This window comes from Phoxinus phoxinus, assembly GCF_949152265.1.
Source record: "Phoxinus phoxinus genome assembly, chromosome: 5".
NCBI classification, from domain to species: Eukaryota; Metazoa; Chordata; class Actinopteri; order Cypriniformes; family Leuciscidae; genus Phoxinus; species Phoxinus phoxinus.
The window spans coordinates 34,358,408-34,373,306 of NC_136880.1; the positions used below are offsets into that span (position 1 = coordinate 34,358,408).

General features: G+C 36.5%; 1 protein-coding gene across 1 annotated transcript in view; it reads right to left on the reverse strand.

Annotated features, from left to right (window-relative positions):
• uggt1 (UDP-glucose glycoprotein glucosyltransferase 1) overlaps positions 1-14,899 on the reverse strand; it is a 31,668-nt gene that overhangs the window by 16,426 nt on the left and 343 nt on the right. Inside the window, exons 2-21 of the mRNA XM_079611670.1 lie at positions 14,171-14,309; positions 13,996-14,075; positions 12,950-13,080; positions 12,734-12,846; positions 12,007-12,181; positions 11,791-11,887; positions 11,619-11,700; positions 11,411-11,511; positions 10,681-10,780; positions 9,656-9,716; positions 8,735-8,826; positions 8,005-8,155; positions 7,790-7,909; positions 7,388-7,473; positions 4,187-4,322; positions 3,513-3,644; positions 3,142-3,306; positions 2,633-2,753; positions 1,994-2,092; positions 254-348 (exon numbers count right to left, since the gene is read on the reverse strand). Of these exons, the coding sequence (XP_079467796.1) occupies positions 254-348; positions 1,994-2,092; positions 2,633-2,753; positions 3,142-3,306; positions 3,513-3,644; positions 4,187-4,322; positions 7,388-7,473; positions 7,790-7,909; positions 8,005-8,155; positions 8,735-8,826; positions 9,656-9,716; positions 10,681-10,780; positions 11,411-11,511; positions 11,619-11,700; positions 11,791-11,887; positions 12,007-12,181; positions 12,734-12,846; positions 12,950-13,080; positions 13,996-14,075; positions 14,171-14,309 (2,276 nt within the window). The remainder of the gene's footprint in view (positions 1-253; positions 349-1,993; positions 2,093-2,632; positions 2,754-3,141; positions 3,307-3,512; positions 3,645-4,186; positions 4,323-7,387; positions 7,474-7,789; positions 7,910-8,004; positions 8,156-8,734; positions 8,827-9,655; positions 9,717-10,680; positions 10,781-11,410; positions 11,512-11,618; positions 11,701-11,790; positions 11,888-12,006; positions 12,182-12,733; positions 12,847-12,949; positions 13,081-13,995; positions 14,076-14,170; positions 14,310-14,899) is intronic.

Sequence of the window (14,899 nt, forward strand, 5' to 3'; positions counted from 1 at the left end):
TTTTAGTAATTACATTAATTTGTATAAATATTGATATACAAATACATTATTGAGATTTAATGCCACATTGTGTAAAAAACACATATTTAGATTAGATTTAAAAACAGGAGTAGTAACAAGACAATGAAATTGCCAGTAAATCCCAGTTCTTCAGACAGTGGCAGCTGTGACAAAAAGTTCAATCCTGTACACTGTGTATGAGTGTATTGTCTTTTTCGGCGAACATTGATGGAACTCAGTGACAATGGCCTACCATGTGACGTATAGCATCATACAGCAGCTGTCGTCCCGAGGGCTTGTCAAAGTCTCCTACTACCCAGAAAGTCACTGGACGGATGATGCCATCATCTGCAAGTCAGTGAAAAACAGACACATGGGCTAAAGGAAATTACATATGCGATACATGCCGTTTCCTCATGCAATCTAAAAAGGTGAGTGAAAATGATGTGAGAAACTGAAAGGATTCTCGCTTGTCTTAGGTTTTAACAATCAAAAAGGTGTATCTGAAGTGCCCAAGCGGCACACAAAGACAGACAGGCAATTTCAACCTAGATATAAACCTGTAAATGTTTGTAAAAGAAAGGTATTACAGGGGACCACAGGATAGAAAGAGATTCTCTTTCATCCATCACACAGTGACAGTTCGGACACATGACAAATGCACAGCTGTGCGTAAATCAATAGCAAGCTTCAGAAAACTTCTTCACTTGGTTAAAAGAAAACAACCACAACAAAAATAAGATGGTAATCTGAAAACTTGCAGACACACTTAAAAAGGAATATTCTGGAACATTTACATCAGTGGCATGCTGTCAATAATTTACAGAGAAAAAAACTTATTTACAGGAATGCACTTAAATTGGAAGACTAGCAAGCACCATTGCCAGACTTCCACTGCGTTCTACTGTCATGTTTATACCGTCAAAACAGCGCTATAGTGAAAAAGATATTTTAAATATTTATAGATGTGTTTTCAAAGATGTTGCACACTGGCCTGCTAGGCTTCCTTCGACTATAATTGTATTCCCGTGAATGCATTTCCCACTTGTGTACACAAACTGAGTCGAAATTATTTCCTGTGGTAATCGACAGCATGCCACAGATGTGGTACACAGACATTACGTTTTAAATAAGCCGGAATATTCCTTCAAGCAACAGAGAGCGTTATGTTAATGACAGTAATGTAGGCGTTTTCTAACAACATTTGCACTCCAGCACTACATGTTTAAATGAGATCTATGGGAAGCGGGCTGTCAGTTAAGTGACTATAACATCTCAATGCAATTACCAGAAGCATCCCTGGTTGACATCCCTGAAAACAGCATTCGAGAAAAAAGAAATGAAGAAGCAAATAAAAACAGACATATATTTAGTGGTACACAGACAGTTTTGAGGCGTCTGAAGCCAGGTGTTCACTGCAATTTATTCTGTTCTTTACGAGTGTTGCCTGTCAGATTATACAATGAGGAGTGGTGAGGTTAAAATAATCTTGGTTAAAAGCCAAAGCAGATTGTATGCCATTAACTGTCTTTTATGTCAGACAGCGACAAATACATATCAATCAAGACTTTGGTCATGATAGACAGTGTTGACTGCTTGATTTGAGTCCGTCATCTTCATTTGCATGTGAATGCTCATTCTCGGAAACAAACTAAAAGACTATTATAACGCAAAGAGAACAATAAATAATAAGATATGTGTAGCATTTCATATAGAAATCAAGTTAGTATCAACTAACAATGAGCATGTCACACTTTGCAAACCGGGACTGCCAATTTCTCTTTGATGAATTCAGAAATGTGTCTAAGATGGAAAAACCGCAGTGTTCACCAGGCAATTAATGTAAGATGGACAGAACAAGCCTGGAATTACAGATTTCATTAAAGGCCTCATAGAGAAACCCTCTATTGTTCGTGTTTATGTAGGCCAGAGATCAGCAGCAGGTTGGAGGAACAGCGTTTCTCATGGAGATCAATAGCAACAACCCCCTCACCTTTCTTTGTCATGTAGTTCATGCTGTTGGCCACCGCTGCGTTCTTGTCTTTGGTGTCCAGAAAGAGGAAACGTGCATATTCGTCGATAAAATGATTGTCTGGAAAAGAAAAGACTTGGGTTTTTTTTTTTGGAAGTCAGGTCATGCCAAACACTTGGGGAGAAAATGAAAATAAGGTTGTGCTTTGTTCTCAGTTAGAGGTACATTCACATTCCTAATTGAATCCAACCAAAGTCATTTTGAATGCAGCTATTTCGGAACATCCCGTGCTATTTGAGTTCAGATTGAAATGAGTCTTTTTCTCAGCTTCCTGCAAGACTGCAAATATACTATTCAAAAGCTATTAAAATTCAGTTTCATATTCCTCGCGAAAAAACAATGCAGTTTATGAATATCATTGCCGCAGCCTCATTTGTACGTCTTTGTAAATAAATGGGCTTTCAAGAACAAACAAGACATTTAGCACAGAATTCCCAATGAGGCAGATATTCATTCCCGAAAGCCTGTGAGAGCATGCGTGTTGTATATCTCAAACTAGCTTGCTTACAGGAAAAACAAAAAAATATATGATTCAACAGAAAAGAACTGCAGAGCAGCAAAACACAATTTTGTTATGAACACAGTCAGACAAGTACTCACTGGTGGCAGAAAGGTCCAGATAATTCCTGCTGGTGCTCAGGATTCTGGAATTGATTCGTGGGACAACGTTGGGCTGATTCATGATAAAATCCACCACATCATGGTCACTGTTCAGCTCACCCTGAAAAGATTATGAAAAGCATTTCAAAAGATGACACTGATAATAAAGCATAAACTTTACTTCAGATAAATGCAAAAATACATGCATTAAAAAATAAACTCTTTCTGTCAAGATAGATAGATAGATAGATAGATAGATAGATAGATAGATAGATAGATAGATAGATAGATAGATAGATAGATAGATAGATAGATAGATAGATAGATAGATAGATAGATAGATAGATAGATAGATAGATAGATAGATAGATAGATAGATCTTGCCAATTGATGATGGGTTTGAACTATTTTTTAGGAACAGTGCAATAATATAATGTGGTACTTTTTAAAGTAGTGTTCCCTAAAAAGGACACCACAGTGACTATGGGTGACAGACATGTAATTCTCACCAGATAGACAGTGCGCTGAAAAAAGCTGGTGGTCTCCAGGATCTTGTGCATGACGACTGTCTCCAGTTCATCGGGGTCTAACTGCTCACGTTGTAAAGGCATTCCATTATACAACACCACGGGCAGCGGGCCAACACCAGTCTGTTCATAATATGCCTTTCCCTCCTGTGGAGACAGAAGATATTACCTCAATAAGGGTTATAGTTACTGGTAGACACAAAGAGCTATTAGCACAGGAACCACCTCTGGCTGACAGTCACAGAAATCTCTACAGTTGACCAAACATTCGGTCTCTTTCGACTATGACATCTGAGATGGGATACTGCTGAAATATTCAAAGCACACACACACTAGAAAAACAAATCCCTCACTTTTCTGTTGTTGTCGTAGGCAGAGTCAGGTCCCAGGATGCTGCTGATCTCTACATAGGGATATCTCTTCTCCAAAACACCCACTACATGCTCCACCTTCAGTTTGCCTCCACTGGGAACTCTGTTCAATATCTGAAAGAGAGAAGATAATCACAACACATCCCTGCTAGACAGTCATTCTATTGTACTGTTCATTAAAATACATGTTTGTGTGTTTTTTAGTCAACATCGGTTAGATATGCATGCCAGTGTGCTCCTAAACAAAGACGAAATTCACTTGAAGCCGATATACTTTAAACAAATTATACTCTTTTGGAAAAACAGACCACAGATTGTGAGGACTCATCCTACACTCACTAATTTTGTCCAACCAAATGCTCTCTAGAATGAGAATGTCCCTCCCCCAATATCCCACTACCGGTACTTCTGACTAGCAATAATACAAAAACAAAAAAAACAAAAAAATACTGGAAAAAAAGGGCCTTCAATGCAATTTAATGGGAATAACCTCCATGCAGCAAAGAAATAAAAACCGCATTAAAACTGTAATCTGTACAAAGTGTAGTTATATGACGATGTCCATCCTAAAATAGTAATAAATACACACACAATGGAAAACTCTGTCTACCACTAAATTGTTGTTGTATGAAGCACTGGTGATGATGTTGACTTACAGATATGATAGCGTCAAAAGCCATTTGGCTGTCTACGTCATCAGCGATATAGTTGAAAGCTCGAAGTAGAGCCACACCAGCATCCTGCATCCCATCAACATCATCAGAATCATTCACCACAAACACCACTCCAATCCTACAGACAGAAACAGAGAAATTACCAGAGAAACACTACAACTCCACTGACATGTTACAGAGTTGACCAACCACTTTAAGGCTATAATGAGAAAAAAAAAGATTGATTAAAGGGATAGTTCACCCAAAAATGAAAATTAGCCCATGATTTACTCACCCTCAAGTCATCCTTATTTATTTTATTTTTTTTATTAGCACAAACAAAAAAAACAAAAACAAAAAAAATAGATGTAAAAAACAGTACATATGGATTGTGCAGGAGAGGTAAGAAACCCCCAAGGGCTTATAATAAAACCTCCCCTCTGGTTTATTCAGTTAATACCACACCAAAGTATTATAATAAATAACAGCAATCATCACAATAATGGCAGACAATTCTAGACACCACACAATACAAAAGTTTAACAATCACACAGGTGTCTTTTCATTCTTGACTTAAATACTGATAATGATGAGCTGGTTTTAATAAAATAGGGAATAGTATTCCAAAGTGACGGTCCTCTATATTTTAAGAAAAATTGACCAAGAGTTGTATGATAATAAGGAAGATGAACATTCATTGATTGTCGGGTTGAATATGAATGCACATCCTTGTTCATTAAAAAATAGTTTTTAAACACTTTTGGGAGGCTTTGATTTTGAGCCATATATTTATACATAAAGATACATGTTTGATAGACGTTTATGCTGAAAATAGATAAAATATTTAATTGCTTAAACAGAGGAGCCGATGGTTCACACCGATTTGATGCTGTTGCCAGTCTAACAAACCTTTTTTGGATCAAATGGATTTTTTGCAGAGAAGAAGGGTAATTACTGGCCCAAACAATGTTACAGTAAGAGATGTAAGGATATAATAGACTATAATAAAGAGTTAAAAGACAGGATTGATTTACCAATGAACAAACTTTTCTGATGATGCCAAGTGACTTCATGATTTTTACACACACATAATCAATGTGGTTTTTCCATGAAAGTTTTTCATCTAATAATACCCCTAAAAATTTTATTACTGTAACTTGGTTGATTTCAATGTTATTAATAAATAATTTAGCATCTTTTTTTAAATCCCTTTTATTTTTATTCCTGAAAACTATATAATTAGATTTTTCTATATTTAATGAAAGTTTGTTCATCTGAAACCACTTTGCGATATATAGTAGAACATTATTAGCTTCATTCATCAAGGAATCAAAGTTTGCATGTGATATGACAACAGTAGTATCATCTGCAAATAAAATGGGCAATGCAGATTCAAACATCGAAGCTAGGTCATTTATATAAATGAGAAACAGGAGTGGCCCAAGAATAGATCCCTGAGGTACACCACAACATAACTTAATTCTCTTGGAAGTACTACCATTAATAATTACATATTGCTCTCTATCAATCAAATAATCCTCAAGCCACTTGAGTACAACATCCCGAAACCCATAACGGTGAAGTTTGGAAATCAGAATGTCATAATCAACTGTATCGAATGCCTTTGACAAATCTAAAAATATACCAACTGCAAACATGTTGTTATCCAGTGCTATAGAAATTTTGTCTATGAGTTGTAACAGAGCCATATATGTTGAGTGTTGTTGTCGAAATCCATATTGATGTTTATATAGGATCTCGTTGTCATTCAAATGTTTTAACATTCTTGCGTATACCAGTTTTTCCAAAACTTTAGAGAAGCAAGGTAAAATGGAGATCGGCCTATAGTTATTAAAAAGGCTAGGATCCCCTGCCTTAAATAAAGGTATAACCTTTCCAATCTTCAAATCTTTTGGGACTACCCCACTTTTTAAAGAAAGCATAAGGACATGAGTTAAAGGTTCACTAATTGTTAATGCCACTTTTTTGAAAAGTTTTGCTTTAATTTCATCATGACCTGCTGCAGTGTCATTCAGGTTTTTTATAATGCCTAACACTTCTCTAGATGTCGGAGGATCAAAATTACCTATTGCAGGGAAGCAACCAATAATTGGGTCGGTTGGACAACCATCTGTATAAACAATTTTTTCAGCAAACTGCCTTCCAACATTGGCAAAGAAATCATTAAAACCATTTGCTATATCAAAAGGGTTGGCAAAAGAGATACCATCTTTAGTAAAATTAGTTGGAAATTTAAAAGAACCTTTTTTTTTGTTAAGTAAGTCATTAATGATATTCCATGTGGATTTTATATTACTAGCAGACTCTTTAAGTCGGTATGAATAGTAATTTTTCTTAGCTATACGAATTAGGTGAGTAAATTTATTTTTATATTGCTTGTATGTATCACAATTATATGGTGTTGGATTTTTAAGAAATTTTCTATATAATTTGTTTTTCTTTATTGAGGACTTCAATAATCCTGAAGAGAACCATGGTTTAGTTTTGTTTGACTTGCCTTTATACTTCACTAGCGGAAAGCACTCTTGAAATATAGAATTAAAAGTTTGAAAAAATAACTGGTAAGCCAATTCAGCATCATGTTGAATGTAAATATTATCCCATGTTGTGTGCTCAATCATAGATTTAAAACGATCCATATTCATTTCACTAAACTTTCGATAGCTTGGTTTCTCTACAGTCATTCTTGAGCTACCACTAATTCCTGAGTTCAAATTAAATATGGGATCCTAGACATGACATTCTTCTTTCAGATGAACACAACGCCTCTCGCAGTTCAAACAAACAGGGCTGGGCAACAAACTCAAGCTCCTCTGACATTTCTCTTTCAAAATTGTCGTTACGGGCAATTCATGTCATATACACCTAGGATGACTTGAGGGTGAGTAAATCATGGGCTAATTAAAATTTTTGGGTGAACTATCCCTTTAAGTGAGATATCATATTTGATATATTAAGAGCCACAGAAAAATAGTTCAATGGAGGGGTGAGAATGACATTGGAAAATGACCAGATTTGACCTGGATGTAGGTTATATTAGAGATAATTACGACTGAGGGAGTATCATGGCTCGTATGCATTGTGAACGTGTGCGTTACCACTGTGCCAAAGCTCTGACATTAATTCACAACTGAATAATGAATCATGTTCTTGTCATAATGTTCGGTCTAATTTGAGACTGACCTGAGTGGGATGTTGTTGCTGTAAAACATCTCAGCCACGCTGATCAGCTCAGCCGTGTTCTCATGGGTCGGATCCAGAATCATCACCTGTCAGAACGACACAAGCACACGCTGTAAAATGATTTGCGGAATTCAGATCTATGTGGGGTTTACACTGTGAATTGTTAATGTCTGCTTTCCTGTAGCTTTCCTGTAGCTCAAACAGTAGAGCATTGGCGCTTGAAACGCTAAGGTCATGGGGTCGAATCCCAGAAAAAGCAAGAACTGATAAGAATGTAAATGTGTACCTTGAAATGCAATGCAAGTCCCTTTGGATTAAAGCGTCTGCCAAATGCATAAATGTAAAATGTCTGAAGGAAATTGTGACACAAAGCGATGTTTACACAGCACCTGCGATACTCACCAGATTATGGAAATTCTTGCGGATCTGTCGAATGACTCCAGGAAAGGTGGGCCGCAGTAGCTCCTGCACATTAGAGGGCCAGGACGCATACTTGCCATCTGTCTCCAGGTTATTAATCCACTGAAGAAAGAGAGAAAGTGGGATTATTCTCGATTATCTCTCTTTGAAAACAGGTTTGCTTAAAAAAAAAAAATAAGAAAAAAAAAGTGGCTCACGTTAACAGCAGGGCTGCGGATGTCCACGGCATAGTCAGAGTCTGAGGGCTGGACGTTGAGTTTGAGGATGTCGTGGATGTAGGGTGTGTCAATGAGCAGACTACGGAGACCCTCCATGACCCTTGCCTCATTCCGCAACACGTCAAAAATGCTGCAAAAACACATGATAAACATCAACAAACACATCTCACTTTATGGTAAAGTTGTTGATTTTTAAGAAATTAATGTATTTATTTAGCAAGAATGAATTACATGTATAAAAAGTGACAGTTTTTTCCATTTGAAATATAGTATGTTCAAAAGAACAGAATTTATATATATATACCTTCACATAAATAATTAAATTTTAAAATATATTATATTAAACAGTTATTTTTAATTGTTTCACAATACTGTATTTTTGATCAAATAAATCTCATGGTGAGCACACATTTTTACAGACACCAAACTGTTGAGCCTTAGTGTATGATATTATAGTCAAATATTATTATTGTTTTTCTTATTTTTGTTAAATATTTATTATCATTTAAAACAAATATTTTTAGACTTTTGCCAATTATATATACTAATTATAATAAAATAATATAATAATGTATTGTTGTGTGTATATAATATAATATAATTCTGTTAAATATACAATATAATTCTGTTAAATATATAATATTTTATAAATGGAGTTGTTAGATATACACTACTTTATAAAAGAAAAAGAAAAAAAACAGTTTCTTACCTGAAAATATCCTGCACATCCAGGTCAATATGGAGTCCATTTATGAACAGAGCAGAGTCTCCTGGCTGGAGACCTAACGTTCCCTTAAAATACTAGAGGAGACATGGGAACATGGGACATTAGGTATGACACACTCAAAATTAGCTCTAATATAACCTACCAAGCCCTGTGGGTTGCTAATCCCAGGATGAAACATGTTTCTGTCACTTCATAGATCAGAACAGAAGTTGAAAGAGATGCTCAATATGATCAATAATTCAAGCAGACTCTTTTGAGCCTCAGGCCATGTCCACTCTATATATTCATGCTTTTATCCGTGGCACTCATGTTTGTTATTCACTAAAGGCACATGCATTAGGGCGAGGGAGCTCATTAGAGAAACTTAAAGAGCCTCTATTCGTCATGTTTCCCAGCGTGCAATTACAGTGAGGAATGAGGAGCAGGTCTGTTACACGTCCTCATTACGAGAGGCAAGACACCGCTTTAATCACAGAAAGGAAATGACCGAAACAATGAACGAAGCCACGTATAAACCGCATTTGGCGCAATTACTTCATTCATTTCCTTTTTTCGGTGACAAAACAAAAGCATTTACACACGGAGGAATGGGAAGAAAACAAGCAGAGAGGTGTGTAGAGGAATGAGTCTCCGTTCCATTACCTCCACACAACCAAAACACTTTGCAACTGACGTCCTTTCATTTTTTAACACCGGTTTTAATATATGGGAAGAGAGAATCATCGCAAAGACTTTTCTTGGTGAATTATGAGGCAAAAACAAAGACTTGACTGGGCTTCTTTGGATCCATTATCTCAGCGGTGCAGACGAAAAACATCGTGAATGAGAACACCTGCTGACGCAACAGCTTTGAGAAAAAGAGTTAAGGAACATGAGGGGGAAAAGGACAAAGGTGGCCCTCACCTTTTGATTTTCTTCAATCTCCTTACGGATCTCTGAATTAACCACTGTTTTTGTTAAGGACCTGAGAGAGGAGAGAGAAATGTGAGCTTTTACACTGAAAATGATTCATTAGTTCATCCTGGCGATGCATTATAATCAAACCTTGAATGCACACCTAGCATAATCTGCATAAATGTGTCTATGCTGCTGAGGGTTTTAATCAACGCTGTTTAACTAAATACAGATGAGATCGCTTTCACTGACATCAAGCAAGTCTGCATTCAGAAAGCTTTGAATTAAAAAAAAAAAACCTCTCTCTTTAGAGTCGCTGAGTCAGAGCTGCAGTTAATTGCTCTGGGCGAAACATGACTGCATATTATCCTCAATGATGTCAAGGATCACTTTAGCAAAATAGCATTTTAGTGTGGTAGTGTGGGCAGCACATTTTAAGTGCATTTGCCAAAACAACAAAAAAAACACATCTGTGGCTGCGCTGTCTGGGCCAAATAAAGCATATTATTTTCATCATAACTGCTGACGGGTCATTTCTCCTTAAAGTGTTAATTAAACCTCTTGGAAGGCAGTTAAGTCTCGTTTCCTTTCAAAACTTCCAGCTCGGAGTAAACTTTCTAATGACTTGCAACTACAGAGCCAATGAGGATTTTTTTTAAACACATGGAAAAGTGGCTTTTTAAAGTGAAATATAAACTTCACGCCACACATAAACATGTTATGTCACACCTGGTAAGAATACTGTTTCTAGCATCAATTTACTGCTTTGGCAGCATCCTATGGTTTTGGCATAAAAGCACATAATTCTGAGTCTGAGGACATGAACAGCTCCGAGTAAAACGTCAAGTGTTGTCATCTCGTATGTACGGTAATTATGACATGACATGAACGCAGCAAAAATACACAGCTAAGTGGAGCAGGATTTCGGGCCGATGATATTTCAAAACAAAATGTCAAACTAAGAAAACAAAGGAATGTTTGTTGCTTTATCATGTCTGGTTAGAACAGTACTCGATACATAGATAGTTCTTTACCTGGCTTTGGTAGGGAAGTTCTGGCTCAAATCCTTCATGACATTGAGAGCGTCCACAGAGGGAGCTGCCAGGATACGGGCGGCAGTCTGAAAGCTGAGATCTTGAGGAGGAGGATAAAAAGCTGAAGTTATTCAAACTTGCATTTCTTGCTCTTGAAATATTCAAGATCTCATTTGAAATAGCCATGACCTGTATACGGTATGCCAATTTCTCTAATTCTACATAAAATTAATTTGATGTGCCAAAGCACTTTTACAGTACTGTTGGGAATATTGCATTCAACTGTGTGTGTGTGTTGGCTCAGAGGTTTTGCTAAATGTGACTAGTCTCTGATGAGTTTACCTTGATAGAGCAGTAATGAGCTCTGGACTAGAGGGAGTTGTGTTTGACAACCGCACGAGCCAGCAGAACCACAGCTAATTAAGAATGTGGAAACGGTCCGTTCGCATATCGTCAGAATGAGTATTGAGCAACCCGAGTGCTCCTTTAGTCACAGGTAATACAATAATTGAGTTTGAACGGCCTTGATGTAGTGGAATTATTATAAGTGTGCCAAATATACATTTAAGCAATGGCAAGAGAGGCTCTGCTACCTTAACCGTGTTAAAAACACAGCAAGAGAGACTGTTCACAGTCTTCCGCTTTAATAAAAAACACTTTCATCCAACAAGCAGGCATTAAATGAAAATGTCATAGATGGCAGCAGTTCCACTAGTTCAGAAACACCCACCCTGCATCTGCCAAACTTTAAGTGGCGCCATCTCATTGGTGCTCTCAACCAAATGGTTCCGGAGCTCCTTCAGCTGTTCCTTAAGTTCAGGATAAATGGTCCTGGCAAATACAACAATATGTGCTATCAAGATATATAGTTATGGAATCTCAAACATAAGCAGGCATTTTAGTCAATGGAGAGTTCGGTTTATGAAAAGTGTATTTACTTGAGTTTGCCAAACAGAAAGCCTTGGACTTCATCCACAGAATCATTATCACCTATTATGGTGGCATTTGCATCAGCTCCAGCTGTGAAAAGTGGAGAAAAGAGTTTGCTAATTAAAAAAAATAGCTGTCTTTAAATTATACAAATATCCAATATAAAGACTGCTATCATACCCTGAACTTGTGTGTCATCTTTGGCTTTGTACTCTTGGTTTTTGATGGCCAGTTCCACTCCAAATCCAGAGAGGTGCACTTTACTCTTGCTGGGGTTCTGCATGGGTGATAAGAGTATATGGAAGACATTTTTAATCTTAAAATGAAAAGATAACATTCATTGCATTTGGATTTAAGCTATTTTTACTTTGATGTATTAAGAGTTTTGATTCTTACAGAGAGAAAGTGCCGTAAAACGTAATTGATCAGGCCCTTGTTGGCTTTGGCCAACATAAACTGATGGAATCTGGAGAATTCTTTGGTGCCCATCTCAGCATAAAGAATCACAACCGGTGCATCAGGATTGGCTGAGGGGAATTTGTGATCACCTTTGAACAAGTATGGCTTTTGCCTAAAAAGTAAAGAAGAAAAATATCTATTAAACAATTTAGGTTGTGTTTAGGTTAGCTATCATGTCATTTTTTTGTATAAGGGAAAATGTATGTTTGTAAATCTGTTTATAAAAGTACAAATATTACATTTACAGTAGGCTCTCAATTAATATGAGGACATGAAAACAACATTTACAATAGTTATAATACAATGTTTGTTTACAAAAAAAAATATATTATGTAGTTTTAGATGGAATTTAGCATGTGACTTTCATTTGCTAGCATCTGTACAAATAAAAATAGATTTAACTTAATTTATGCTTATTAATTCTAGCATTACAAATCTATAATAATTATTGTTATAATTCTGAAAGTGCTATATTTACTTACTGTTCTAATTAACAACATTTTCAAGCATTTTCAACTAAAGATATTGTTCATTTAAAAAGGGATTTTGTGAGTCCAGATTAACTAAAATATTTAGGTGGAAATTGATCAATTGATAAATTCATTCAATGAGCTTTGTAGGTCATGTTGGATGGAAGGCTGCAGCAGGTCTTGCTGGTACTCACCGTTCTAAGGCATTATCCAGCATGACTTTAAGTCTTTCAGTATCGCAAGATGTCTGTCCATGTACGTTGAAGAACGCTTTACAGCCAGACGGAGGAGGCTCGTTAGATGCGATCTACATGGACAAACAGCACATAATACGTTGAGTCAAACCGGTTTTCTCCAGATTTGCTTTGAGTTTATAATATATTAAACAGCTGTGAAGAGGCATCACTCGCCTGCTGGCTGGAATGGACGGTGGATGAGTAGGCCCTCAAAGATAAGGCAAATTTCAGCAGGTTAAGCTGCACTGGGCTCAGCAGCGCACTGGCTCTCTTCAGGATCAGATCGTAGTAAGCCAGATCCGTGTCTGAAATATAGACAACAGTCCTGTAATCTGATTGGCCGTACACATTTCAAGAGCAACAACACAAATCATGTTGGTGCAACTGGAAATATTTGTATTAATAACTGTAATAAATTCATATTAAAGAGTTAGTTTAGTCATTAATTACTCACCCTCGTGTCATTCCAAACCCATAAGACTTTATTTGTATTGAAATCTGAGAGATTTCTGTCCCTCCATTGAAAGGCTATTGACACAAAATTCTGAAGGTTCATAAAGAGATTGTGGTTTAGCGGTTTAATCCAAGTCTTCCGAGGAGACATGATCCCTTTATTTGTTGCTTTATATACACTCGCTTTATACGTCAAGCAAATAGAGTTGAGATTCCGTTTACCATGTTTGAGTGCTTTATATATGTTTGCTGAACAATGTTTATATGTGAATAAAAGTATGAATTGCATCTGTTCGTCATATAAAGCGATTGTGTTGCTTCAGAAGACTTGTATTAAATCGTTAAATTCGTATGGATTTATTTTATGATATCTTAATGAATGCCTTGCCCTTGAAGCATCAGAGTTTATGGTGAACTGATTTTCAATGGAGGGACAACAATTTCTAATTTTTCACTAAAAAGATCTTCATTTGCAATTTCAAAGATGAACGAAAGTCTTATGGTGGGTTGGGAACGACATGAGGGTGAGTGACTGATGCAAGAATTTCCATTTTTGGATGAACTAGCCTAACCCTTTAACATTTGGTATAGCAAACAACTGCATACAAGTATGCAATATTTTAGAATATGCACTTTTGCACATGTGATATTACTTAAATATCAAATATAAGATCTCAAAGGCTTCATAACAAATAAGCAAACAGGCTGAAAAGCATTTGCATGAGTATGAAGTAAAAGTAATAGATGAGATTCATATCAAATATTACCATCATGTTCATTCTCAATATTTTGATTAGCTTCTACAAAGTTCCAGAACTTCTCCTGACTCTCTTCAGCAAGGAACTCACTGTAAAATATAATGGCATTTCAATTAATATTAACGGGAGGATAAAACCATATATGAAACATGCAGTCATCCATGATGCTGTCGTTCAAGCTAACCTGGCCTCCAGCAGGAGTGGTGTAGAGGGCCATTTAGTGGTCAGTGTTGTTGTAACGGCTTTTGAGTCCCCGTTGACAGAGTTGACAGAGCCCAGAGCCAGCAGTGCAGCACACAGCATCCACATCTTCCCACAAAAGCCTGAGAAAATTAAACCGGTTAGTCTCTGCTTGAAGAGGGGACTCACACAAGTAATAGCAAACCAATAATGTTCCAGAAACTAGAGTAGGTAAACTTATAAAATATGAAAAAGAAAGTGAAACAAACTTTGAAACTGTTCATTTTAACTACATTAAAACTACATTAACTACACAAACTGACGTAAAAGACTTACAAACTATCATCATAAAACGCATTTATATATAGGGTCTCACAAGGGTATTCAATGATAGCATTCATATGTTTCTGCTTTGTTTGTATTTCACATCATTTGACAGCTTGAAGAGGACAGAGCGATCTGACTCTAAGCCAATCAGAGCTCTCAGCGTGGACATTAAGATTAGCGTCATCCAATCAGCGTTCTCGTCGAGCTGTAGTTCCGGGTTCTTATTGACTTCCTGCATTATAACAAATTCTTTCAAAGCATATTTTACGAGGATAGATGCGATTTTTATTAATCGTCAAACTAGCACTCAAATAAAATGAAAACTCACAGAGTAAAAAACAACTGGTATCATAGTATGACATATTTAATCATAATGCGGACGATTTACAATGGATTTTACAGATTA